The sequence below is a fragment of the Harpia harpyja genome, chromosome 3 (assembly GCF_026419915.1).
Source record: "Harpia harpyja isolate bHarHar1 chromosome 3, bHarHar1 primary haplotype, whole genome shotgun sequence".
NCBI classification, from domain to species: domain Eukaryota; kingdom Metazoa; phylum Chordata; class Aves; order Accipitriformes; family Accipitridae; genus Harpia; species Harpia harpyja.
In genome coordinates, this window is record NC_068942.1 from 19,777,507 (window position 1) to 19,804,239 (window position 26,733).

Sequence of the window (26,733 nt, forward strand, 5' to 3'; positions counted from 1 at the left end):
CAATGAGCACACCTGTGTTATGAAGCCCTGTGTACAAGAGAAAAAAAGTCTTCAGTACTTCTCAGCCCTGCTGCTGGATGTGGTTGTGACAGCATGTCTGCGTTTCATCAGCAGGTGCAGACTGGGCCTTTGTGGGTTTTCCTGTTTTGGGAAATACCTGGGAGAAGGGGAACTGAATGCCAACAGGGTGAGAATTTCCTTGGCCTCCTGTGATTCCTTATAGTATATAAGCAACTGAAAGGGAGCCAGGAAAGGGAGCAAGATGGGCTTGTGTCATTTGAGTGAAAAATCTTACTGAAGTCTCTGAGAAACATGCCAGTGATGATTAACTGGAATTTCTCCCCAAGTGAATCTTCCTGGCAAACACCCTTCAGCTGGGACAGACACCACCAAGACACGAATAGTAGTGAGCAAACGTTTGCTGGCATTCTTCTAAAGCATGAAGTGCATGGCTGTGTGTCTGAATGTGACATGTAGGTGTTTGTAAGCATCTAGGAGTCATCTAAAAGTGCGGGGTTAGCCACGTTACAGCTTCACTGCTGGGGGCAACAGTCACTTAAATTGGAATCAGTGGTGCTGAGGAGTCTGGTCCTGCTCCACAGGGCTTGCTTCAGGGTGCCTGTACCCAGCACAGCTGCTGATGGACGGCGCAGGCGCAACAGGCTAGAACCGTGCATGTGGAAGGGGGACGGTGTCACTGTCAGCATGCTCTGCGGTAATTCGGTGAGGCTGGCTTATCAAAGCCGTAGTAAAATCTGTATCAGGGCCAGTTGCAGTAATCAGCTTGTCTCATGGGCTTTGTGATTACCCTTTCCCTACCGAAGCTGAGTTGGTGCTTCTTTCTTCTTGTATTGGGTTTGCATGGCAAGGTTTTGGTAGTGGGGGGGGTTACAGGGGTGGCTTCTGTGAGAAGCTGCTAGAACCTTCCCCTATGTCTGACAGAGTGTATTGGTTTTGTGTGGCAAGGTTTTGGTAGCGGGTGGGGTTACAGGGGTGGCTTCTGTAAGAAGCTGCTGGAAGCTTCCCCTGTGTTCGACAGAGCCCATACCAGCCGGCTCTAAGACAGACCCGCCGCCGGCCAAGGCCGAGCCAATCAGCGATAGTGGTAACGCCTCTGTGATAACATTTTTAAGAAGGAAAAAAAGTTGGGACGGCGGTATTCGGCAGCCGGAGAGAGGAGTGAGAACATGTAAGAGAAACAACCCTGCGGACACCAAGGTCAGTGAAGAAGGAGGGGGAGGAGATGCTCCAGGCGCCGGAGCAGAGATTCCCCTGCAGCCCGTGGTGAAGACCATGGTGAGGCAGGCTGTCCCCCTGCAGTCCATGGAGGTCCACGGTGGAGCAGATATCCACCTGCAGCCCGTGGAGGACCCCACGCCGGAGCAGGTGGGTTCCCGAAGGAGGCTGTGACCCCGTGGGAACCCCGCGCTGGAGCAGGCTCCTGGCAGGACCTGCGGATCTGTGGAGAGAGGAGCCCACGGAGCAGGTTTTCTGGCAGGACTTGTGACCCCGTGGGGGGCTCACGCTGGAGCAGTCTGTGCCTGAAGGACTGCACACCGTGGAAAGGACCCATGCTGGAGCAGTTCATGAAGAACTGCAGCCCGTGGGAAGGACCCACGTTGGAGAAGTTCATGGAGGACTGTCTCCCATGGGTGGGACCCCACGCTGGAGCAGGGGAAGAGTGTGATGAGTCCTCCCCCTGAGGAGGATGAAGCGGCAGAAAATAACGTGTGATGAACTGACCGTAAACCCCATCCCCGTCCCCCTGTGCCGCTGGGGGGGTGGTAGAGAATCCGGGAGTGAAGTTGTGCCCGGGAAGAAGGGAGGGGTGGAGGGAAGGTGTTCTGAGATTTGGTTTTATTTCTCATTACCCTACTCCGGTTGATTTGTAATAAATCAAGTTAATTTTTCCCCAAACTGAGTCTGTTTTGCCCGTGACGGTAATTGGTGAGTGATCTCTCCTATCCTTATCTCGACCCACAAGCTCTTTGTTATATTTTCTCTCCCCTGTCCAGTTGAGAAGGAGGGGGAGTGATAGAACAGCTCTGGTGGGCACCTGGCATCCAGCCAGGGTTAACCCATCACACAGAGCCAATGCCAGCCGGCTCCAAAATGGACCCACTGCTGGCTGAGGCTGAGCCCATCAGCGACGGTGGTAGTGCCTCTGGGAGAACAGATTTAGAGAGGGGGGAAAAACCCTGCACACCAGCAACTGCAGCTGGAGAGAGGAGTGAAGATGTGAGAGCACCAGCCCTGCAGACCCCCAGGTCAGTGAAGAAGGAGGGGGAGGAGATGCTCCAGGCACCGGAGCAGAGATTCCCCTGCAGCCCGTGGTGAAGACCATGGTGAGGCAGGCTGTCCCCCTGCAGCCCAGGGAGGTCCACGGGGGAGCAGATATCCACCTGCAGCCCGTGGAGGACCCCACGCCGGAGCAGGTGGGTGCCCGAAGGAGGCTGTGACCCCGTGGGAAGCCCGTGCTGGAGCAGGCTCCTGGCAGGACCTGTGGCCCCGTGGAGAGAGGAGCCCACACTGGAGCAGGTTTGCTGGCAGAACAGAGACAACGTGTGATGAACTGACCCCAACCCCCATTCCCCGTCCCCCTGTGCTGCTGGGAGGGAGGAGGGAGGAGGTAGAGCGATCAAGAGTGAATTTGAGCCTGGGAAGAAGGGAGGGTGGGGGTAAGGTGTTTTAAAATTTGGTTTTATTTCTCATTACCCTACTCTGATTTGATTGGTAATAAATTAAACAAATTTCCCCAAGTCGAGTCTGTTTTGCCTGTGATGGTACTTACTGAGTGATCTCTGCCTGTCCTTATCCTGACCCATGAATGTCTCGTTATATTTTCTCTCCCCTGTCCAGCTGAGGAGGGGAGTGATAAAGTGGCTTTGGTGGGCACCTGGCACCCAACCAGGGTCAACCCACCACACTCCTCCAGCAGAGGCAAACATAATGCTGTTGTCATGCTTTAAGCCCAGCCAGCAACTAAGCACCATACAGCTGCTTGCTTATTCCCCCCACCCAGTGGGATGGGGGAGAGAATCAAAAAAAAAAGTAAAACTCATGGGTTGAGATAATGACAGTTTAATAGGACAGAAAAGGAAGAAAATAATAATAATGATAACAACAACAATATGGTAATAATAATAAAGGAATTAAAACGTACAAAACAAGTGATGCACAGTGCAATTGCTCACCACTTGACGACCGATGCCCAGTCCGTCTCTGAGCAGTGGCCCCCAGCCAGCCCTCCCCCCAGTTTAAATACTGGGTATGACATCATATGGTATGGAATGCCCCTTTGGCCAGTTTGGGTCAGCTGCCCTGGCTGTGTCCCCTCCCAACTTCTTGTGCCCCTCCAGCCTTCTTGTTGGCTGGGTATGAGAAGCTGAAAAATCCTTCACTTAGTATAAACACTACTTAGCAACAACTGAAAACATCAGTGTGTCACCAACGTTATTCTCACACCTAACTCAAAAACATAGCACTGTACCAGCTACTAGAAAGAAAATTAACTCTGTCCCAGCCGAAACCAGGGCAGCTGTGTTCAAAAGCCCTGAAGATGCGTGGGAGTCTGCATGCTGCTGCAGGTACCGGAGCAGGATGGATGGCAGCTTGCAAATGTGCGCTGCTTTCTCAGAACAACATTTCTGCTGTCTTGTTAGGCTTATGGTATACTCAGATCCTGGATGTGGTCTTGAGGAAGGTGCTACTGTAGCTAAATACATGCATGCAGCAGGCCCTGCTGTGCATGGCACTGCGCAAATACGGGTGCGGATCTGCCAAGCGATTGTGGTGCCTCTTAAATACCATAGAATTGCTAATCACGTTCAAAATCTAGGTGCTAAAAATCTTTGCAAACCTTCATGGAGGTCACTATGGTCCTTGGAAAATTAATTTCTGCTGGGCAAGTCCCAGCCATGTCTGCAGAGCTGCTACTTCGTTCCCCATGGTCTGTCTCGCTGACAGTGCCCAGGCTGCAGATACGCTCTAGATACGCACATGAGCGTGAGCCCTGTGAGACCCGCTGCCACACACTGAGAGCTCAAGGTGACCGCTGATCCACTTGGACTGTTCCTCAGCAGCTCCTGCTCACCTGCCCTGGTGGGTTGTGCTTGGTGTGCGCATCTCTGTAGGCACTTACCTCCTCAGCGCACCAGAAGAGGGAAAAGGCTGTGTGAGGACATGCTGTGGGGAACTTTTGAATAAGCTGAGGAGGTCCTGGTCATTGATGAGCAGCAGTCTACGGTGAAATTTTGATACAGGCTTTCTAGTAATAGAGGAGTATGCATTTGTTATGGGATGTTTTCCGCTTATTTAGTCTTTGTGAATTCTCTGGTTGCTAATTTTAAAACTGCTGTGGAAAACTATTAACATCATCAATGAATTGTATGAATGAAAATGGTGATGGGCTCTTGAGAGTTTAATGTAGCTTGTCTTGTTGATAAGAAATGAGAAACCCACAAGGAAGAGCTCATTGCTTGCGGTTTCTTCTTCTCAGTCCCCTGTTCTTGGGGCCAAATTTGTTCATAAAGGCCTAAAATTTATGATGGGATGGCTCAGCTTTCAAAAACATATGCAAATGTTTTATCCAAGCTCTGGATTAGCTGGGCAGTGTCACCATTGCAGCGCACGCCAAGGGGAAGATAATTCAGTGTTTCAAAAGGGGCTTTACATGGTTATTCACTGACTCTTCCCCCGGCCCCCTCGTGAAGAATCATGGACAGAAAAGTATAACATAAGCTCAGAAATGTTTTGCATGCTACCTTATAGTGCTAATTAAATGCAGATGATATAAAAGAACAGTAATTTACATATCTAAATCTCATTCTCCTACAGGCCCTGCAATTCCTGTTGGGGTGGATGTGCAAGTTGAAAGCTTGGACAGTATTTCTGAGGTTGACATGGTACGTAATCCTCTTTTAAGCCTCAATTATTCCTAGTCATAAAAAGTCCCTCCCACTTGAAACCTATGGATTTCAAATTATTGGTCGGATGAAAGTAATGGCAGCATTTGGCAAATTCAGAGGCTTGTGCTCAGGACTAAAGACTTGATAAAACCGGGTGATGAAAGGCTTATCTCTGTATCTTCAGATAAAGATTAGAAGTATGAAGGAAAAAGGGATCTTAAATGGGAGAATAATCAGTGCTATGAAGTATCTATCACAACCAAAATTATAAACAGCTGCGTACAAAGGTTTGGAAGTACATAGTGAAGTTCATATAAGCCATGCTTACTGCAAGGGTTTTCTTCCTTAGGGAACCATTAAGTCCATTTTTGTTTCAAATGCATGATTCTGGGAGGCACATTAGAAAATTAAGTTGGCAACGTAAATGAGAAGGAGCTGCTCCTGCATCTTCATCACTGGGAGTAACATGACTGAGGCGTGTGAGTGGGAACTGCCAGGGGGAGCCTGAACTGCCTTTGCCAAAATGGAATTTGGTGTGGGGGAATAGTCCTTCAGTCACTGATGATGCTGTTCAGGAAACTTGCACCAAGTTCAATTGTGATTTAGTATCTTTATTTTTTTATTAATTAAAAAAGAGGAAGAAATACATGCAGTTGTTAACCCTCAACGGGTTTCAAGGTGTTCCCAGCGAAAGGAGTGTTCGCATGCATTTTCCTGTTTGGGGTTTTTTTTTCCTACTATGGGAAATGGAATAAAAACACTGGAAAGAGAAGTGGAAAGGGGAACATAGAGGATAAGAGGAAGCTTCTTGCTTCCTTCCTCCTTCTGCCTGAAGACTTAAAGGAAGAGCTTTAGGCTGATCGGTTTTTACTGTGTTGCAATTACATCTTCATTAAAACAAGGGAGCTTGCCTGCCTTGATATTGAAAGAGAGGGTTTGGGGGGATGCGTGCAATGAAGCGTGCGGGAGGGAGCTGTCAGTGCAGGAAATGGCTGTCGCAAGGAGACTCGAGGCTCCAATATATCAAGATAATGTCAGAGCAGCAAAGAGACCTGATTAGTGCAAGTAAATAACTGGCAATGCTTTCTGTCAGGAGCATCTGATTTCAACAAAAATCTTGCCCGTCAGAAAGCTTTGAGGTCAGTTCTCTCCCTTTGCTGTTGATAGCTCCGCAGTTCTATTTTCCCAGCACAGGACAGGTGCTTTCCACAGCAGTTGCTGACTTGTATTTGGGGTAGAAGAATGGTCTCCTAGGTCAGTCTGGGTTACGCTGGTTTGTTTTTCCAGCAGTTTTTCCCAGCTTGGGTGTTTGCGAGAGGAGAGCGGGCAGTAAGCTCTCTGCATGGCCGGGGCACCCGGGCTGGCTGTGCCTGCAGCAGGGTGCCCTCCTCGTCTCCCCGTTGCAGGCAGGGCAGAGCTGCAGGCAGGGCAGAGCTGCAGGCAGGGCTTGTTTCAAACCACTCTGAAGGGTTAGTGGCCCTAGAAATCAGGTACCCTTGGCTGGGCAGTCTTTACCTATCATTGCTTGAGCAGGCACCCAGTGCCCCAAAGAGGCACCAGACGGAAGCATCACCAGCCGCAACCCACTTGTACCAGCAAGACAGTGTGCGTTAATGGCAGCAGCCAGGGGCTGTTTAAAGCATGTGGTTTTAAAACTGGTGCCTGGCCGGTCGGCATGGATGGGCTGCTGCTGTGTGCACTGGCGGGGCATGCTCTTGAGGCTGCCTGGAGCATGGCACAAACATGAAAAGTGCTGCCAGAAGTGAGGCACTTGTGTGTGTGCATTTGCTATGCCTCCAGCAGGTACTATCATTCTCTCAGTTTGTTGTAAAACTTCTTTCCTAAGGGATTTTCCTACTCATGAGTGCTGAAATAAACTCCTTTTCTCGGCTTGTATACAGCACGTGTACTGGTCAGAAAGGAACAAGCTGTCAGTGATTGCAAACCATCTCGTTTGACTCACGCTACGAGAAAACATCCTTAAGTTGGATTGTATACTTAGAAGCTGTCATCAGCTGCCACTTTGGCTTCATGTTTGCAGCTCTGTTTGGTGCCCTGTGTGTTGGCCATTGGAGGCCTGTTAGGAGAGAGAAGGGAGCTGGAGGTGAGAGAGGAGAGGGCTCCTGCCCGGTGGGACAGGGAAGGAGGTGGCCTGGAAAGTGGTGTGGCCCTTCCCGCGCTGTCCCTGCAGGCAGGCTCTCCCCCCCCTCTATAGTGGCTCTCAGTCGTGCTGAGGGTGCCTGGCTGATGCCACATCGGTCCCTGTCCCCCTGTGCTCTGATGATGGAGCTGTACAGAGGCATTGCGCAGCCGCAGCCTGGAAGTGTTTCTTTGGGACTATTGCTGTAAGGGGAAGGTGGCCGGTGGCCAGTAGGGAACAGGAGCTGGGAGCATCCCTGGAGGGAGCGGGGATGGAGGCTGGGACCAGTCTGCCAAGGTGGAGACCTGCAGGTGGGTGAGCAGAAGTGTCCCTCTGGCAAGTCTCTGCCATGATCAGGGAGGGAGGTGTCCGGCCAGCTCTGCCCCACGCAGGGCAGCAAGGTGAGGGCTGGCACTAGAGACTTCTTTGACAACTTAATGAAAAACCTACTGGTAACGCAAGACTGTTGCCAGGCAGCCCTTTGAAATGGTGAGTCAGGTTAACTGACGGTTTGTTGTCAGCAGAGCAAAATAAGGTGGTGGTTTTAGAAAACAGTTGCCGTGTGGTTAGGAAGAGATCCCAGCCTGTGTTGCTGCCTGCCCAGGCTTGGCAGCTGCAGCTCCCATAACCACTTGCTTAATTGGGAATATAAAGAAAACAACTGTATTTGATCTCTCAGCATGAGAGAGTAGATTCAGCTCTGAAAGCAGCAGCTGCCAGGTTGGGATCAACAAACAGATGTTTTCCTTTGTGTGACTGAAGTTCCTGCTCCCTCAACGAGCTTAAAAGAGAGCTTTATTTATACACTTGTATGGTGGGAAAAACAGTTCCGTCACTTTGTTGCTGTTGGCAACAATTTAGTTCTTTGGGGGATGAATTTCTTAGTGTTTAGCCTGACCACTAAGCTAATTTTGAAAGTTTTTCCTCTTGAACATGCTACAGATACCATAGTCCTTCGAGATAATTTTGCCAGGATTGAAGAATCATTTCTGCAGGGCGGTGCTCCTCTTGGGGCATATTTATATCCCTTTGGGGTCTGAACATTAGTGGGTACTGTAATACATTGATTGGCTGTTTATGTTTTGTTTTGGCTGAAATTATTTTGTCAGGAAAATCTATTCACACAGAGCATTGGTCCAGGAAAGAAACAGGAGTTCAGAGGGGAGGGATTTCATCTACCTGGTAGGAGTGAGTTTTCTTTCTGGTGTTTCCTAGGTGTAGAGAGCAACACTGACAGACCTCTCTCTGGTTCTCTTCCTTTTTTGTGAAGGATTTCACTATGACTCTGTACTTAAGGCATTACTGGAAGGATGAGCGTCTCTCATTTCCCAGCACCACCAACAAGAGCATGACCTTCGACGGCAGGCTGGTAAAGAAGATCTGGGTCCCCGATGTCTTCTTCGTGCATTCCAAAAGGTCCTTCATTCACGATACCACCACGGACAACATCATGCTGCGAGTGTTCCCCGACGGTCATGTCCTCTACAGCATGAGGTAACCGTGCAGCCTCACTGCTCCTGAGCATCCCCTGGGGCTTCACTGGCAATTTTGCTCCTGGCATGGCTTTGGTGACCACCAGGACTGCTACTGCCAACCCTACTACTCCCACCGCTGATACAGAGCTCTGTTTCCAGCACGTCCAGTACAAAATGCTTTGCGGGGAGCTGTGAGAAACCATGCTGTGGGCAATAACAGGATAATCTCCTCCCAGGGGAAGCATTCCCCTAACTCTTTGCAGTCAGAGGAGGGCTTAGTCGAGCAGGGATGTTCGTCCCAGGGTCAGTGTGTGATTAAACTGGAAGCTGCTGATATACCAGATGGTGACCTCTATAATTATCCTATTTTGCTTCCTGTTTGTCTAGAAAAACTTTTTTTTTTTTTGGTGGTGTTGCCATGTTGATGTAAAGGTTTAAGTTTATTGAAGCTGAAATGGCAGTATTAAAGATGCCCTATAGTCCCTAGCAGACTTGTTGGCTGGAAGAATCCTGAGATATGTCTGTCATGACCTGAAGGGTTACCCGGCCTGTGGGTGTACACAGATTGTGACCATGGGTTTTCAGGATTCTGTAATACACAAGGACAGAGACATTTAATCCTCTAAACTTCTCTACCTTATTACAGATTACCAAAAATACCACAAAAATCACCATGAGCAAGTAAACTACCACAAAATCACCACTAGCAAGTATATGTATGATTAATAAAGTGAATATATGTATAGACCATGCTATTACAAATTACTATCAGTGATCCATAATATAGTATCAATCAATTGTGTAGCAACAGACAATAACAGCAATAACTAACGAGGTATATACTGTTAGAGGTTACTACAAACTTACCATTAGTGGAGCATCTCATCAACAATATAACAGCAGGTTATACTTAGGTTAGATTGCTTGTATGGGTGTATAATACTGGTATCAAGTGATACCATCATCAAGTAAACCAAATCATCCCATGGGTGGGAGGACAAACCAAAACAACCGCAGAAGTGGGCCCAGACAGGGACCAATGGGACAACAGACAGAGTCTTACTTCAGAGATGCTCTGCGTCACAGGGTCTGGAGTCAGCTGGGCATCCCCAATGACAGTCCAAGAGCTGTTAGAAAGTTCATGCAGTGAATTCAACCTGTTTAGGAATGGAAAAGTATGTGCAGCATGGGAAGTTCTCAGAGAAAGATGCTCCATTTTGGATAAAAATTATGTCTTCCTTATATGACAGAGACATAAGAAGGTGTAGGACACTACCACTTTGAGCAGCCAATAGGTGCTCTTAATTTCTATTTTTCATCTGTGACAGCCAATAGATGATGATGTTTTCTGTTCTTTCAGACCAATTTTTATTTTCCAGACTGTTTTCCACCTTTTCAGATAATCAATTGCCTTTACAATCCTCCCCTTTTTTTTTGCACTTATCGATGGTATCTCCGGATGTCTCCAGTTTCTAGGTACCCTGTCTGCACTCCAAAGAGGCCAGCTGCACTTCTCAAAGATGTGTCTGGTTCCTAGGCTGGCAGGCCTTTCTCTGTCAATATTTTTCAGCAGACATCTTCTTTTGCTCAGTAATTTCCCCCTTCTAACAAGGCCACCTTTATGGCTGCTCACATCAGCATCCCAGCAGATTTAATTTCCTTCAGAAGAATGCAAAAAGAGATGCACAGAAAAATACACTGCCAGAGGAGAAAAGCTCGAGAGCCCAGACAGAAGGACATTTCCCCAGGACAGAAAACATGCTCTCATTGTACAGTTACCTTTGAATGCTTTGTAGCCAAGGATTTCTGTTCTAGGATCTTTCTGGAACTTACTCACTTCAGCTATGGCAAAATAATTCTCAAAAACTAGGAAAGGTTTTCTATAAAGTTTGATTCAGGAGGCTATTTCTCTTTGAAGAATGAGCATAGTGGGTGATATTGTCCCAAGTAGGATAATATCCCACCGAACCAGGGGGCAATAAAGTTCACTGGTTTCATAGTCTAAATATAATTCTATTGAATTTATTTAAAAAAAACCCTGGACAAATTATTAAAACCACAAAGAAATATGTGTGTGTGTGTGTAAGAAAGAGCATATGCACTATATGGCCACTTCATTTTGCCTGGTCCTAATGATGAAAATCCCATCTTGACCAAACACTTAGGAACACTTTCCCTGTTCTGAACCCATTTAATAAATCCATTTATTGCATGAAAGGTCTGATTAGCCACACCTTAACTAAGCACCTAAAGACACTGTGTATTTTATTAGAACCGGATGAGGATGAAGGTGCCACACAGCAGGAGAGACAAGAAGGAGAAAGAAAAATGAAGGAGGTTAGGTGTAAGCTTGGGTCAGCAGTGAGGGGAGAAGAGCAGGAGGAGGGCAGGGACCTTCTCGACAGGTGTTGCTTGGTGTAACTGAATATCTGTTTCCATTGCTCATACCCTGCAGTTCTCATGCGGTAAAGCCAGCAGCACGCCACTTGTTAGTAGTGCTCAACAACGAAAATGAAGGAGCAAGTATTTTCAATGGCAAACATTGCCTCTGTTCAGATCTGCTCATTTGCCTACATGCAGAGTATTTACTTTCAAAATTTTCTGTGAGCTGTCAAGGAGGTGATGTGACTTTCTAATGTTACCTACAAGAGAGAAGGATGTGAGTTAACCACAGCTGACAGCACAGGAGTTAAATGGATGATTTGATACGTAAAATCCACAGAGAATGAGAATCTGCATGGCATTTGGTCCTGGTGGTGTTTAGGACGCTCAGAACATGATCCAGCTGACCAAGCATGGGTGTCCAGTGACACTGGAAATACCCTCAGGTGTCTTGAGATGTCTGCATGGGGCTGGCACTGGGCTGAGGGATATTTCATTCCTCATTTGGGCCTTGGGCTTTCAAGATCACCTGAACACTGCACTCTAATTGAGGAATATCTTATTGATGAGCTGAGTTTCTGTGCTGTCCCTGACTAACAAATTGTTCATGACCACAGGTTGTGCCACAGTTTAGGTGACCCGGAGGAAAGAAAATAGCACATTGTAATGAGACTTGAGTTATAAAATGCTTAAGTGCTACACACAACTAGGGGAGGTCACTGCTACAGTATAGCTTCTGGACCATATCCCCCAAAAGCTTCTCTAAGTTTTGCTCATATGGCAAAATTTTGCTCTAGTTTTATAGTCAAAATGAACAGTGTGTGCTTTTCAGGGGTGATGAGTGCATAGGTCAGTGTAGGATTTGGATCACAATCCCTTGAACAGAAGAAAAGTTCTTTATCAACATCTGCAATGAATCTAGATAATGGTCACGGCCAACATAAGTCGGCCTCTGAAACGATGACTCACAGCTGATTTGCTCCTACTAAATCAGGAGCTCCACTGCAAATCTGTCCACAAGGGAAAGTTCACTGACCCGCTGGAAAACTTGTTATGCAATGTTGTGCACAACTGGACTCATTTAAAAATGGGAGCTGCGATTGCTGGAGCTCTTTAGCTAAGACACGAACTTAACATAGGTAAATCTCACCTGTTGAAAAACAGCTGCACCCATTTTTATACCCTCTGCCCCAGAAATACACCCCCCAGATTAAAAGAGTTTGATCAAGGACTGAAATAAACTGGGTTTGCCTTAATAATATATATACAGGAGGAATTTTGTGGCTTGTGATAAAGATGGTCATGTCCCTCAGGCTTGTGTCATTTTTGGGGTGACTATGGAGGGAACTGAGCTATGGGGAAAACGAGGAAACCTTAATCAAACTGGACATAAGAGAACCTTTGAAAGTAAATGGTGAGGTTATTTTATGTTGTTGCCTTGTAGGGGAATAGTCGGATATAAAACACAGTGGAAGTATCCGTGCTGACATTAGTATTACTGTAATGTACAATATAGTGCTTTAGTTCCTTGATAGATGTTGAAATGACAGCTTCCTTTGGAGTTTCTGTGTATAATCCATCTTGCTTGGACTTGGAGAATTGGTAGGCATTTTCCTGGGGATTTAATGCTAACATTATGCATAATTGCTGGCTCTAAAGCTGCAGAATGATTTATTTGTGATAATGTTCTCCCTTCATTGCTCCTCATAGAAACCAACCTTTCTCATTTTTGACTTCTAGGATCACAGTGACAGCAATGTGCAACATGGACTTCAGCCGCTTCCCCCTGGACTCTCAGACGTGTTCTCTGGAGCTGGAAAGCTGTACGTTGTATCTGTGTTTCTAGGTAGACGTGCTCCATGGCTGGCTGCACACACATAAACTGGACACATTTCAGAATACAGTCTATTTTAGAGCCCGAAAAAATAATTCATCAGAGTTACTAAGAGTCTTTCTATTGACTTACTGTGTTGTATATCTAGCCCTTATGCTGCAATACAGGGGAATTTGCAAGGAAAGCATCCTTGTATGAATTTTAGTGGATGGCATTTTCAAAAAAAACACCAACAGAAGTGTTCAACATATACTGGTTCTCATCAGCTTGCTGATGAGAAATCTGGGGGGGAGAAGTTTTGCTCTCTTCATTGCTTCTGACTGGAAGGTGGTGCTTTCAAGTGTCACACTGAAAAGTTGATTGTAATGATCATTGATTTTATCTCAATTTCATCACTAGTGTGGTTTATGTATGATATCATGCTGAACCTGCAAACACTGTGACCTGGGCTCAGTTTCTTTGGGAAGGAGTTGTTCTGTGGAGAAAGTGATGTGAACAGTAAGATTTCCGTGGCTGTTCTGTGAACTTTGTCCAGACTAATATCCAGTTTTTTTGAGGTCCTCCCAGCTATTTAACTGAAATTTTCCTCTACAAATAACACAATCACAAAATCGCAGGGTAATTTATGTTGGTCTTGAGCTCAGCTGCTCCAATACCCTGCTCAGAGCAGGGAGAACTTTATAGTGGGTTGCTCAGGGCTGTGTCCAGTTGGGTTTTGAACATCTCCAAGGTAATGGAGGCTCCACAACTTTTCTGTGTAACCTGTTCAAATGTTTGACAGCCCTCATCCTGAAAAAATTTCCTTTTACCTGCTTGGAAAAAATCCTTTGTGGTAACTTGCATCCCTTGCCTCTTGTCCTTTTGCTCTGCATCTTGGAGAAGAGTCTGAGAAAAGCCTGCTGCTATCTTCTCTATGACCCCCAGCAGGGCAGCAGTTGGACCCCACCACAGACTGCTCTTCTTCCAGCCGAATGAACCCAGCTCCCCCAGCCTCTTGTCTTACGCCATGTGCTCCAGCCCCCTGACCATCTTGATAACCCCTTTTTCATTCCCCATTCCTGCTGCTTAGTGGACTATTTTTTTTTCATTTACAGCCTTCAAATATTTCTAGACTTTTGCTTCAAATCACACCTGTCACTTTTGCTTTTATCATTCTAAGATAGTTTGAGGAGTCTGTGTTTCCTCCTTCCTCTAAGGAAGGACTATTTCCTGGGTTATTCTTATCAGTTAGCAATACCTTGTCTATGATTTTTGATATGTGACGCTCAGAAAAGTACAATTCTAGCTGTCATTTCATCAGTGTGGAGATGTGTTTCCCTGAATCAGGATGACCTGGATTTTTGTTGTTGTTGTTGTCGTCATGGTATATCATATGGCAAGATCTTTTTAACTCGCTGGTGTTAGCAAACTTATTTGTGGCATTACTTCATGCCAAAGATGCCTTTGTGTTTGTTAATTTGACTGGATCTATTAACGTTTGTTTCCCCTCCAAGCTAAAGTCACATCACATCATGTTTCTTCTTTCCCTAAGATGCTTACACTGATGAAGATCTGATGTTGTATTGGAAAAATGGGAATGAATCTCTGAAAACTGATGAAAAGATTTCTTTGTCTCAGTTTCTGATACAAAAATTCCACACTACATCAAGACTGGCTTTCTACAGTAGCACAGGTATTGGCCTTTTCTGATTTAATGCTATTGCTAAACCTAATGCTGTATTAACTACATTAATGTGACATTATATGTCACTGAAAGGTAGTCTCCATGGTCTGGACAATACATGTTTTGAAAGATCAGTTTCTCTTTTCACTACCCTTTAGAAATACAAGATAAAAAAAAAAAAGATCTTGTCTCTCTATGCCTACCATCCAGGCTGTTCTCACTGATTCTGGCTTTCCTCCTCTCTCAAAGGTTGGTACAACCGCCTCTATATAAACTTCACTTTACGCCGACACATCTTCTTCTTCTTGCTCCAAACCTACTTCCCTGCCACCCTCATGGTCATGTTGTCCTGGGTGTCCTTCTGGATCGATCGCCGAGCGGTTCCTGCCAGAGTCTCGTTGGGTGAGAACAACTGCAACAAGCCATGACTGCATGAAAATCTTTGAATGTGAAAGTTTTGGAAGGAAAGGGAACTGTTCATTTTGATGGTTAAATATACTGCGCAAGCAAATGTTTGTTTTATCTGATGATTAATATAATGTAAAACTTGCAGTTTGTCTAAAGTCCTTCATCGCTAAGCAGTCCTCCTGATCTATACTTAGCTCAGGACAGAAAGGGCTGTGGTTTTAAAAATAAAGTTGGGCAGAGAAGACAGGTTTCAGTATTTATAAGTCAACGAATCAATATTTTTCCTGTTGTCCAGTCCTGCAGTTCTGAGACACACATTGCCACTGGTGAGGGTAGAGTTTCACTGGAGTTTAGACACCTAGAGGGAGTTAAAGGCTTCTGTTACAATTTTCCTGAATGCCTTTCATGAGCAGGATCCTGCCACCTCCCAGCTGCCACAGCAGGTGTCCCAGCCCAGGTATGTGTCTTCCCAACCAGCCGGCGCTGGTGCTGTGGCCGGTGTTTCTCTCCAGGCTGCCTGGAGATCGCCAACGCGGCGCATCTTCACAAAGCTGGGAAAGAAAAGCAGCAAGGGATCTAGTCCTATCAGCTTCTGCAGACTTAGGTGTCCCTCCGTCTGGGGACACTCAGGGCATCTCTGTGACATCAGGCCTCAGACTACAGCTGGGCAGTGAAGGGAACGTGGCTTTCCTCTCACATCTGCAGTGCTGAGGATGAGAGGCCACCAGCCCTGAGGTGAGGTGGAGCTGGGTTTCTCCTCTCCCAAGGATGCCTGGCACTAGGATCCAATGTTTCTGGGGTAGGGAGCTCTCTCATTTGAAGGAGTGGGAAAGCGAAGAAGGAGCTGCTTGAAAATCCAGCGCCTCTCTGGACAACTAAAACCCATTAGGAGGAGCTTTGTCTGCGTCAGGACTGGAGGAAATTCTTTCAGCTGAGCATAAAAAGAGACAATTTGTTTATCACTCCATGCATAGGTTAGAGGAAGGCAAAAATGTAATAGGAAAAATCTCTGAATGTTAATATGTAAGGCTTCCAATACTAAAAGTGTAAAAACAGTATTTTAGCCCATGAGTTTGTCTCACTTAGAGAGCTATGCACTGCAGCAAACGTATGTGAAAAGGCAGTTGAGAGTCTGCTCCACTGAAAGAAATGTGTTCAGTGGATATTATTTAAAGAAAGATTAGATCCTGATGAAAAGTGAACAGCAGTAGCTGTGTTTACCGTGGTCACTGTTTTGAAATGGCTGAAGTAGCTATAAATGCTTTTTGGCTCTGTTTTCTCTATTTAAGTGGCTTTGGGAACTTGTAAATATTTTTCTCTCCATGACGATCCAAAATATATACTATTTTGCAGGACTTTATCTATAGCTGTCTAAATATATATACACATACACATGTGTATATATATACACACATATTCACACACACATATATGTATATAAACATACATACATATATGTTTATGAACACATACACATGCACATATCTCTATATATAATACAACGGTTGTTGTTCAAAACTTTTTGATTCCCACAGCTTGAACTGTGGACAAATAGTCCTTGAGGTAAAAACGTAATGCTTTTCTTTTGCATGGTTTCATGCAAAACATTTTAGCATTATTGCACATCCTTTTTAAGATCAGTGATCCTCTTTAGCTGTGACCAAAAGTCAATACCAGGTTGCTTCCTGGCAGTGCCTGTAACACAGAGTGGTACAGCTTGGGAACAGGAGTCCTTGTCACCATTGGTCTTAGCAGAACTGACTATAAGCACTGTGTTAAAACCCTAGAGGTTAGGGAGGGAGTTAAATGCTGCTGCTCTGAAATGATGGCTGCTCCGCAAAACTAAACCCACCATGTACACAGAAGTGCAGGCAGTGGAACAGTTCTGCATTGGCAGGAGAGATACTCATCACAATTTTATTTCACATCTAACATCTTTTACAGCATCATGTAGAGCATAATTTCTGTTTTTCCTGAGACAAAAGCCTTATGGACTGTACCAGTCAATAACATTTATTTCTCTTGGTTCTTTCCAGGGATAACCACCGTGCTGACCATGTCCACGATCATCACTGGGGTGAACGCCTCTATGCCTCGTGTTTCCTACATCAAAGCAGTGGACATTTACCTGTGGGTCAGTTTTGTGTTTGTCTTCCTCTCGGTGCTGGAATACGCAGCAGTGAATTACCTGACTACGGTGCAAGAGCGGAAGGAGAGGAAACTGCGGGAGAGGGTGAGAAAAAATTTTTTGTTCATCCATTTATTCCTTTTTTTCTTACAGCTGATCTGGTCTTTATATTGACTGGTTTGTGTCTATAAAAGGGAAAACACTGACATCCATGTGTGTATAATTGGATCTGTTTAGACTGCTCCACCTCAGGCTGAATTGCTAACACCAGAAAAACAAGAGTTGATCTCATGGGTCTTCACAGAAACATCAGAGAAGAGGAGAGTGTGATCTGAACTGGGGAAGACTGCAAACTGGAACTATGTGGGGGTGACAAAAGGGGAAAGTATCAAATCTGATACTTCACTGCAGCAGCCACAATTTCTGTATTTTTAAGCTAAAGGTGTTACTCGGACCAAATTAATTTCCTCCCTCTACGGTCAGCTTTACGCTGGAAACTGGATTCAATGGATGTAATAGTGGAGTTGTTCCCCGTTACCAAACACAAAAAACAGTCAGCCAAGTTTATGCTTGTACTTTTTAATGTGCTATGAAGAGTCTTATCCTGCATCCTTGGAGTTTTTCAACACCTGACCAGATACAGCCCTGAGCAGCCTGGCCCTGCTGTGAGCAGGAGATAGGACTAGAGACCTCCTGAGGTCCTTTCCAGCATGAATTATCCTACAGACCTGTGAGCCCTTCTTCTTTGTAATTAAACAAAACACCATCACCTTTTGAACACTAAGGCTTGGCACCAAATTTTTTCAGTCCCCACGGACTCAGAACATCGCCATATTCTACAGCTTCTCTCTTCCCATTAGGAACTTCCCACATTAGTTCACAGGTGACACTGGTCACCTACTGCCTTTGACGCTGGGAGAAATTTGTATCAGCCTTTCAGAAATGCCAATGCAGACATCATCTTTCATGTGATTTGACCATGACATTTCCCTCTCTGAACTACTCTGTTGGCTTTGCGTGTCCTTCTCTTCCCCTTGCACTTCTTCCTATGACTTCCTTGAAGTGTAGAATAGGCCACCTATCAGCCCAGTACCTTTCCTAGTTGACATTTCATAAAAAATTCAGGTAGATACATTTTAAAAAGTGATTGGAATAAATTCAACACACTCCTGTGACAAAATTTTACCTCTCTCCAAGGCCTTCTTAACAGTAGTGTGATTCTGGAAAGCTACTTGAACAGGTCCTGAGTATCTTGATTTATTTATGCCCCCATCCTAGTCCCCACCCAGGGCCCAGCAGTTCTCTGCAACACAAGGTAGAGATGCTCTGTGCAATCACAGCGAGTCAAGTGTATCTTACTTGCTGTGCGTGAGCAGTGGTCTGTGGCCTTTTAGTCAGCCCTACTCAGACTTCCTATGTCCAAAGAATACAGTGTCTTTACAGTACACAGGAAACAACAAAAATCATCCTTGTTAGGTTCGACTTGCCTAGAATAAACCTGTATTTTTTTTAAAAGGCAAAATCCCCTCTCCTTTGTCTTTAACTATACTGGAGGGATGAAATGAACTTGAGAGGGTTTGTTACTGTCTGCTAAGTTTTCAGGAACATTGTTCCACATCCATTGATGGCATAGCTTGTTATTTATATCACGAATCTGCCCTTTGTTGAGTCTTGTGCATTGAATTCTGTATTCGGCAAATGCCTTTTTACTACACAAGGTAAAATATTCTATCCAGTCTTCAGCATGTGACAATATTAATCCTCAGAGGTGGTAATGGGAACAGAGATAATAAACAACATTATTTGAGGGTGTTGCGGCAAAAGGTAGGTGAGTGCTCTTGAAGAAGCAGGAGAGACATTTCTCACTGTAAATGTAGATCTTGTCAGCCAATACTGTTCCCCTATGGAAGACCCCAAATATCCCAATACGAATATGTTAGGCTGCTCAGAGAAGAGATCTATGTTATGTCTACATTAAGAAATTAAATGTGCCTGGGACCAAGGCTGATGGGCACGGAGTATCTAAAACTAAACCTTCTTTCCCTCAAAATCAGAGTGGTTGTTGTGAACTGTCTGTGGCAAATGGCCCATGCTTATACCCAAACTGTACATGTGAACTTTCTGGTGCTTGTTGGCCTGGACAAAATTCAGGCCAGAGACATTTCTGACACTCTAATAGTATTGTCAGCTGAGTTCCCGTGCCCAGGGAGGCTCTTTGGCAGTGTTTAATTTACTAGTGTAGACATAAACTAAAATTGCTGCAGGGTGAAATTATGTAGCATACTTCTCCATGTATGTGCCTATGAGCGTAATTTAAGACTCTGTGGAGGTGGGTTTCTAGTACGTTAGGCTCCCTTGTCCATAGAGGTGACCGTCATCACATGTACATGAAGCAATAGGAACTGTAATTTGACCTGGGGGCTAAGAATAAAGCTGCAGAATTTCTTTCTCTGCTGGGTCCTGCAGCAATTAGCTTATTGCAGTTAACTGCTTTCCCTTCCACCCACCCACCATCTCCCAGACCTGTCATCAGCTGATGATAAAGAGCCTGATGCAATTCTTCCCTCTGTTCTTTTGGTGGTTTTTTTGGCTTTTTGTTTGTGTTTTTTTTTTTGAGGTACACCTGCTTAGTATAAAACATGTTTTAAAACTCAAGTACAAACTTCTCATGTTTTTCTGCACATAATCTGCTGATACCAAATCATTTGGTTATGACTAGAACACAGAAAACTATTCTTAAGTTGATTTTCAGGTTTTTGGTAAGCAATGTGACCTGTTGGTTAAATAATTTGAAGAAAAAACCTTAAGTGCAGAGTTTTCCAGTGGCATCCTGAATATTACATATTCAGATAAATATAAATTTTTAAAAATATATATAAATATTCAGGATATATACATTTCTGTGCTTATATACTTAATTATTTTAGTTGAACTTATCCTTGAAAACAAGTCCTTGGAAAATCCACCCATGAAAGTTGGTGGAGGAAGGAATTGGGGGCAAAGTATTATTGGGTAAGGAAAGCAGTCTGTGGAGAATCAGAGGCTGGAACTCCTAGCAGAAAGGAGGTTTTGGAGTCCGTTTTCATGGCATACAAATATATAATCCATATTGCTGGGACAGAAAACCTGCAGATTTTAAACAGTAGAAGACAGTATTTGCTATTCAAAATTCTACCTGTATTCATTGGTTTTTTTAGACTTGTGGGATACATGCTGGTGCTGATGAAGTCAATGCAATTTTTGACATTAACTTTAACAGAGCTGGGATTTTACATTAGGCTTTTAACTGGTCCTCTCCTTGGTTTAAAATCAGATTTACAAAGAAATCATATGTATCTGTGAAAGCAGAACTTGGCCCTTTTTTTTTCCATAACATGTACTGGATAAGCCATTTCCACAGATAAAACTGCATCTTGTCCTTGAATATTTATAAACACAGAGATTGCAAAATAAGGAATCTCAAGACAGCAACTCTGAACAGAGCTAGCTAAGAAAACCTTTTAGTTAGTTTTTATGTCTGCTAAGGCATTTTTCTAATCTTTTCTGAAGCTGCTTGTCCAAGCAGTGTAGCTAAACCACGTCTCTTCCTTTTGTAACACAAGCAAAAAAAAAAGCAACTTTTTTGTTGTCCTGGTTTCAGCTGGGATAGAGTTAACTGTCTTCCTAGTAGCTGGTACAGTGCTATGTTTTGAGTTCAGAGCGAAGAATGTTGATAACACTGATGTTTTCAGTTGTTGCTCAGTAGTGTTTAGACTAATGTCAAGGATTTTTCAGCTTCTCATGCCCAGCCAGTGAGAAAGCTGGAGGGGCACAAGAAGTTGGCACAGGACACAGCCAGGGCACCTGACCCAAACTGGCCAACGGGGTATTCCATACCATGTGACGTCCCATCCAGTATAGGAACGAGGAAGTGGGGGGCAGGGATTTCGCCGCTCGGGGACTGGCGGGGTGTCGGTCGGCGGGTGGTGAGCAATTGCACTGCGCATCATTTGTACATTCCAATCCTTTCATTATTGCTGTTGTCATTTTATTAGTGTTATCATTATCATTATTAGTTTCTTCTTTTCTGTTCTATTAAACCGTTCTTATCTCAACCCACGGGTTTTGCTTCTTTTCCCGATTTTCTCCCCCATCCCACTGGGTGGGGGGGAGTGAGTGAGCGGCTGCGTGGTGTTTAGTTGCTGGCCGGGGTTAAACCACGACATTTGTTCAAAGAGAAACTTATAGTATCTCAACTAAAATTTCAAGCTCAACTGTTTACAAGCTGTCTGTTAATAGAAAGGCATCATTTCTGTTGCTAATGTGTTCTTCCAGTGTTCAGCTATATTTCTTGTTTATGTTCCTAGTTTCCATGTACATGTGGAATACCTCATTCAAAAACTATGATGCTGGATGGAAACTACAGTGAATCTGATGCCAACAGCCTGGCAGGATATACAAGAAACCAGATGGTCCCAGAGGAAGAAAAACAAGAAAAGATGGTTGTGCACTTAGCTATGAGCAATGAATCTCATTCATCAAGGAAGAGAGGCCTGAAGGGCCATGTGGGCTTGCGCATCATCCAGAACAGTCATGCAATTGATAAATACTCAAGATTAATATTTCCAGGCACCTATATATTTTTTAATTTGATATATTGGTCTGTCTTTAGCTAAGTATGCTGGCACAGCAGTGACTGAAGCAGAAGATATTTACAAAACTCTCTTTTGTTGGTTCTTTTTCAGTCTAATCTGGATGCAAAGCCAGAAAACCGATTATTTTATTGCTTCTTTGGAGGGTAAAGGGGAGGACACATCCTCCAGCGGGCAACTCCATGCACAGGCATCATGGAGGAACCTGCTGTGCTGGTTGCTTTCCAAGCCACACCCCAGCTCCCATTTGCTTTATGACACATGTCGTTTCTCATACTTGAAATTATGTGCTCACCATTCACCCAAAAGGTGCTGTAAGTTCATTTGAGGCCAGCCGCACTGGTGGTGCCTGCTGTGCAATGGACAACCAGAGACAGTGCTCACATGGGCTGTCAGGGATTAGACAAATGCAACTTGCGAGGGGAGGTCTGGACAGTGCATCTCCTGTACGGGAACTGAATGAGGCCTTTCCTTTCCAAAAGCTCTGCTTTTGAGAAAATCCTTTTATTTTTCTTTGGCATATGAACATCATATTTGTTTCCATTGGTTTATGAAGAAGACCTCCTTTTAGGGTCCAAATTCTGCTTTCTCTGGAAAGGACCTTCACTGATACGATTAGGACAGTTGACTGGCCAGGATCAACAGGGTTGGCTACAGAGTGCAGGTGGTATGTTTGAGGCAGTAGTCATTTTTTGTTCCAGATTAGAAGCAAGGAGTGATGATGAAACAGAGCAAAGAAGCCCACAGACTCACGAGAAGATGGCTCCCAGGGTACATGGGTAATGAAAACAGGGAGGTTTAGGCATGTGTTCTCCATATAACTTGAGCACAGCACATGATATGTAGCACTTGCCCTCTAAAATGAGAGGGGAAGCTGACGTGTAGCATGTACTGCTAGCACATGGTAAATAGGCAGTGTCTCTGGGACCATTACTTTCCCTCTCCAGAAGCAGAAAACAGTGTTGAGGACAGCACTGGTGGCTTTCACGTTTTTTCCTCACCCCTGTGAGGAAAGTGCAGCCCACAGAGAAACTGTTTATCCCAATGTGCCTCTCCCAATCAACACATTGTCCTTCTGTTCAGGCATTTTGGATCAAGAGGGAGAGATGTCTGCCAGAACCTCTCTCTGCAGAAACATAGGCATATCAGAGATTAAATGGCCAAGAATAATACTGTGGGATTCAATGAGATCCTGTCTGGCCTCTGGCTCCAAGGTCAATGTAAGTCCTTTGAAGCTGCTGGAGAGCATTGTAACAAGCTTCTGTGCTTGGCATTTCATTTTTCATCCTGCGATATCTCCCTTTCCTTTACTAACAACGCTGACAGCAAAACCCAAGTGCGGAAACATGATAGCAACAAGACAACGATGTCCAGGTTTGTGTGCTCCTTATTTTTAGAAAACACCATGACTTTTTGGCTGTGGTGGAGATTATGTTCATCAAAATATTTGGTTACCAAGCTGAAACTCGGGAGGGTGGGCAGAGCCTGAAGCGTGAAGACCCAGGGCTAAGGTTAGAAGCTAACTCAATTATAAGATTAAGTTATACATCTGACTGGGGTTGGGCCATGAAGATTCAGATAAATCACATGAATAAAGGAAAAGCAAACAAAAGTACTAATAAAACTGTAACTATTTGTTGGCATGAGAAATGTTCTGCTTACCATAGCAGTAATTCTTACGCCCTAAATCTCAAGGGATGTAGAAGATGGCAAGGAATTGTTAACTCCAGGCTGTCAGCAATACCCAGATTTTCCCTTGTGCCTCAAATATTGCTGCCTAAATTACACTGATGGTTGCACTAATTTACTGGAAACAAAATTGATGAGAGAAACTAAAATTAACAACTGTGTTCCCCTTTCATCAGCCATGTTAATAACTGACTTGAATGGAGTTCTGTCTGACCATAAAGTAAGAAAACACAGCCCTGAAATTGCTGGCAAGAAGAGGAGCCATGGAAGGACAGTATCTGAAAGGAAGGATTGCCCTGTATCCCAGCCTGCCACTTCTCTCCTGAGCCACCAGATCAGTGCATTTACCACACACCACTCTTCTTGGACCTGAAATCTGGATACTTCTCACATCGACAGGTGGAGATCACTACAGTAAAGACGCAAAAAATATTAAAGAAATAGCCCACTCATCTTTTGCGAGGTTAAAGCCTGGACATAACAGTGTGTGTTCTTCAGCATTAGGAGTTTTGAGCATAAAACAGGAACCAACGCCACGGCTGGCAGCAGGACAGTGCAGCGAAGGGACCTTGGCTGGGGGAAGGCAGCAGAACTGCCCCATGAAGTCACCAGTGCGGGGAGTGAGAAACTTGGTTCCTGTGCCCCCTGTTTTGCCAGTCTTTCTGCATTACTCATGGCACGTGCCATTTAACCTCTCAGTGCCTCATCTCCTCCATCTGGAAAGTGGGGAGCAATAACTTGTACCTACCTCATGAGGTGCCGAGGGGCTTAACTTGCTTAACTAGCACGTGTGCGGAGCACGGTTATGATTTCTGAGCAAGTCACCCAGTGGGAATACAAAGGTTTTTGTCTTAGTTACCACTGAGTTCTTCAAATGTGTCCTCTGATTCAGTCCAGCTGGAAGAAAGCGCATATCTCACCTGCCCTATAGTGGTATTAAGCCAGATAACTCCCTCGCATTACAATGATATTAAACCAGAGATAAACGTAACCCAACAGCCAAAAAGTGAGCACTGTCAATGAATAAAGCCTCCTGCCATACAAAAAAAAAAGAAATCCTAGTGCTTTACTTTGCCATTTGTTTTTATTACATCTCCTGTTCCCTTAGAAGTTAGGCGGCAACAAAGACAGTCCTTTAGATCCTATGGTCTTTGTACTAGCACTGCCTGTAGTTTAAATGCTAGCTAGTAAACATCTTTTGGAGATGCTACCTTACTGTTATTTTATATGCATGTGTACATAACTGAAGAGATTGGTGTCTGTTTCTACCAGGCACAATTATACAGCCTATAAAACTATCTCTATCTTAGGCACCACTTACTTACACTTACTATTCATTAAAACAATAGATGAAAAGTATAGATGCAAATAAAACCAAGACATCTCCTTCAGGCAGCATATGAATTGTATTTTTCTGCTTATTAGGAGGAAAGTGGCTAGGCATGAAGCTAGAACAAATATTTGAAGTGTGTTATTGAGAATGTATTCCACCTTTCATCTCCCCTGGATTACAAGAGACTCAATGAGCACTGTCTAACTTCTAGTTGCAAGATCCATCCATGTTTTGAGAAATAGTGCCTGAAGCTAGGCTCTGAATACAATTGTTTGATGGATACAACCCAATTCTGTGAAGCACTGAGCATCTGAACAATTAACCTACCGAAGGACAGGATTTTCAGAAGTGCACAAGGGATTTGGGCAAATGAAGCCCGTGGATGAATACGCCTTCTCTGAATAACCTGGTCCAATTGCAAAGAGAGAAAATGTTGTCCCCGCTCATTCTGCGTCTGGCTCCATTGTACTTTTACTTCTAACCAAATCATTTCTTTGAAAGAAGGTAACTCTGTATATAGATATGTACACATATGTATAATGCATATGCAGGTAGCATATAACAAAGGAAGACACTGGGATGTGTACCTATGTTAAATAGTGTACATATGTGAAGTTGTAATATATTGTATGTAAATTACCATTTATTATGCCCAGAAAACTTACTATATTGAATTGAAAAAAGGCTCTTATTGCCAGCTAAGGGCCAAGAAATGAGGTATTGGCAAAAATTATGGGTTGTCTTACATTTTCCTTCTGAAAAATGAAGTGTTGAGAAGTTTGCAAGAAAGGTTGATGATAAACTGGTTGTACAACGGGTACAATCCGCTGTGCTGATCACTGTAATCAAACCTGGTAATAAAATAACAGATGGAAAGGGTGGAAAAGAGTCCATTTCATGGTGTGAACTTTAAAATATGATTTTAATTCTGTCTGGAGATTTGTCACCTATGAGCTAATGCCCAGGGGTAAAGGATTTGAATAAACACTCATTTGTAATTGATTTTAAATAAAAAGCATCTCAAAAGGTGGAAGAAATGTAGTGGAAGCATGCAAGTACTTTGAAGTATGCAAAGCTCCTTGGGAAAAAGTGAGCTGTTAATTACAGCTATAAGCTACAGAGACCTTTTGTGAAAACTGCAGCCCACAACTGAAGAAATGTCAATAATTACTTTACATTTAAGGGCACATTTTAAAAAGCCCAAATGGTAGGTATATATCTCAATCTCCATTTGACTATAAATGAGAACTTGTCATTTAATTCCTCCTTTGTGCTTTTGAAAAGATTGTCTCCACACTTACCAATCGAAGATATAACCGCTCTGAGGTCCCGGCTGCCCGATCTCAGCTATTATCCCTAATGCAGACAATGGGACTAAAGTAAATGCGCATGGGCGAGGCTGATACCCAGACCACTGAACAATGGCTATTGTCTGTCAAATTTCCACAATGAAGAGATTACAGCAAGGTACAGACTAACTAAGTGAGATACTGCCCTGCTGAAATTTAAAGAACAGAAAAAAGTATTTAAAAAACAGCAAGACTTTAGCACTATTAAAATTAAAATGTAATCCTGTCTGACACTAAGCTGATTAATTCCTTTGCAAAAATGACATTTGAAATAATGTATCAGGGTCATTACTTTCCTGGTCAGAGGAATTACCATTTCAGATGAAGCAAGAAGGGTGGGGAGGGAAATTGTGCACGAGTAGGGGCCAAGGTGCTGCTCTTGGCATCCGGCTCTTGTGGCAGGGCAGGGGCGATCCCAGGCTGAGCAGAGCCCGCTGCGGAGGTGCGGATCGGAGGACCCAGCTTTTCCAAGGCACTCGGTGCCTGGGCATCACACATCACCATGTGGCACTCTTTGATTTGGGCAAGAAAATGCTTTCTTCTGCTGGAAGCTAGGTTTAGGCTGGCTGTGGGCTGGGGCCTGAGGCAGGAGGACCTGGAAAGACAAGCAATATTTGCACCCACAGCTGTCAACAAAATTTTCGCTAAAGGAATCGTGCCTCACGCCACCGCCTTTTGACACTAGCCTGCGTTGCACCCATAAAAGAAGACACCCGAACAAGGGCAGCCCTGCATTGCCTGCTCCTCGGAGCAAGCAACAAAGCTCTCAGCAGTTAATTTGAAGACTGATCTTT

The 26,733-nt window shown here is 44.4% G+C and overlaps 1 protein-coding gene across 1 annotated transcript in view; it reads left to right on the forward strand.

The window, feature by feature from the left end:
- Positions 1-24,309, forward strand: part of GABRR2 (gamma-aminobutyric acid type A receptor subunit rho2) — a 45,541-nt gene extending 21,232 nt beyond the window's left edge. The window contains exons 3-9 of the mRNA XM_052781527.1: positions 4,837-4,904; positions 8,318-8,541; positions 12,645-12,727; positions 14,270-14,410; positions 14,651-14,803; positions 16,846-17,042; positions 21,284-24,309. Of these exons, the coding sequence (XP_052637487.1) occupies positions 4,837-4,904; positions 8,318-8,541; positions 12,645-12,727; positions 14,270-14,410; positions 14,651-14,803; positions 16,846-17,042; positions 21,284-21,592 (1,175 nt within the window). The 3' untranslated portion in view covers positions 21,593-24,309. The remainder of the gene's footprint in view (positions 1-4,836; positions 4,905-8,317; positions 8,542-12,644; positions 12,728-14,269; positions 14,411-14,650; positions 14,804-16,845; positions 17,043-21,283) is intronic.
- Positions 24,310-26,733: the final 2,424 nt, after the last annotated feature.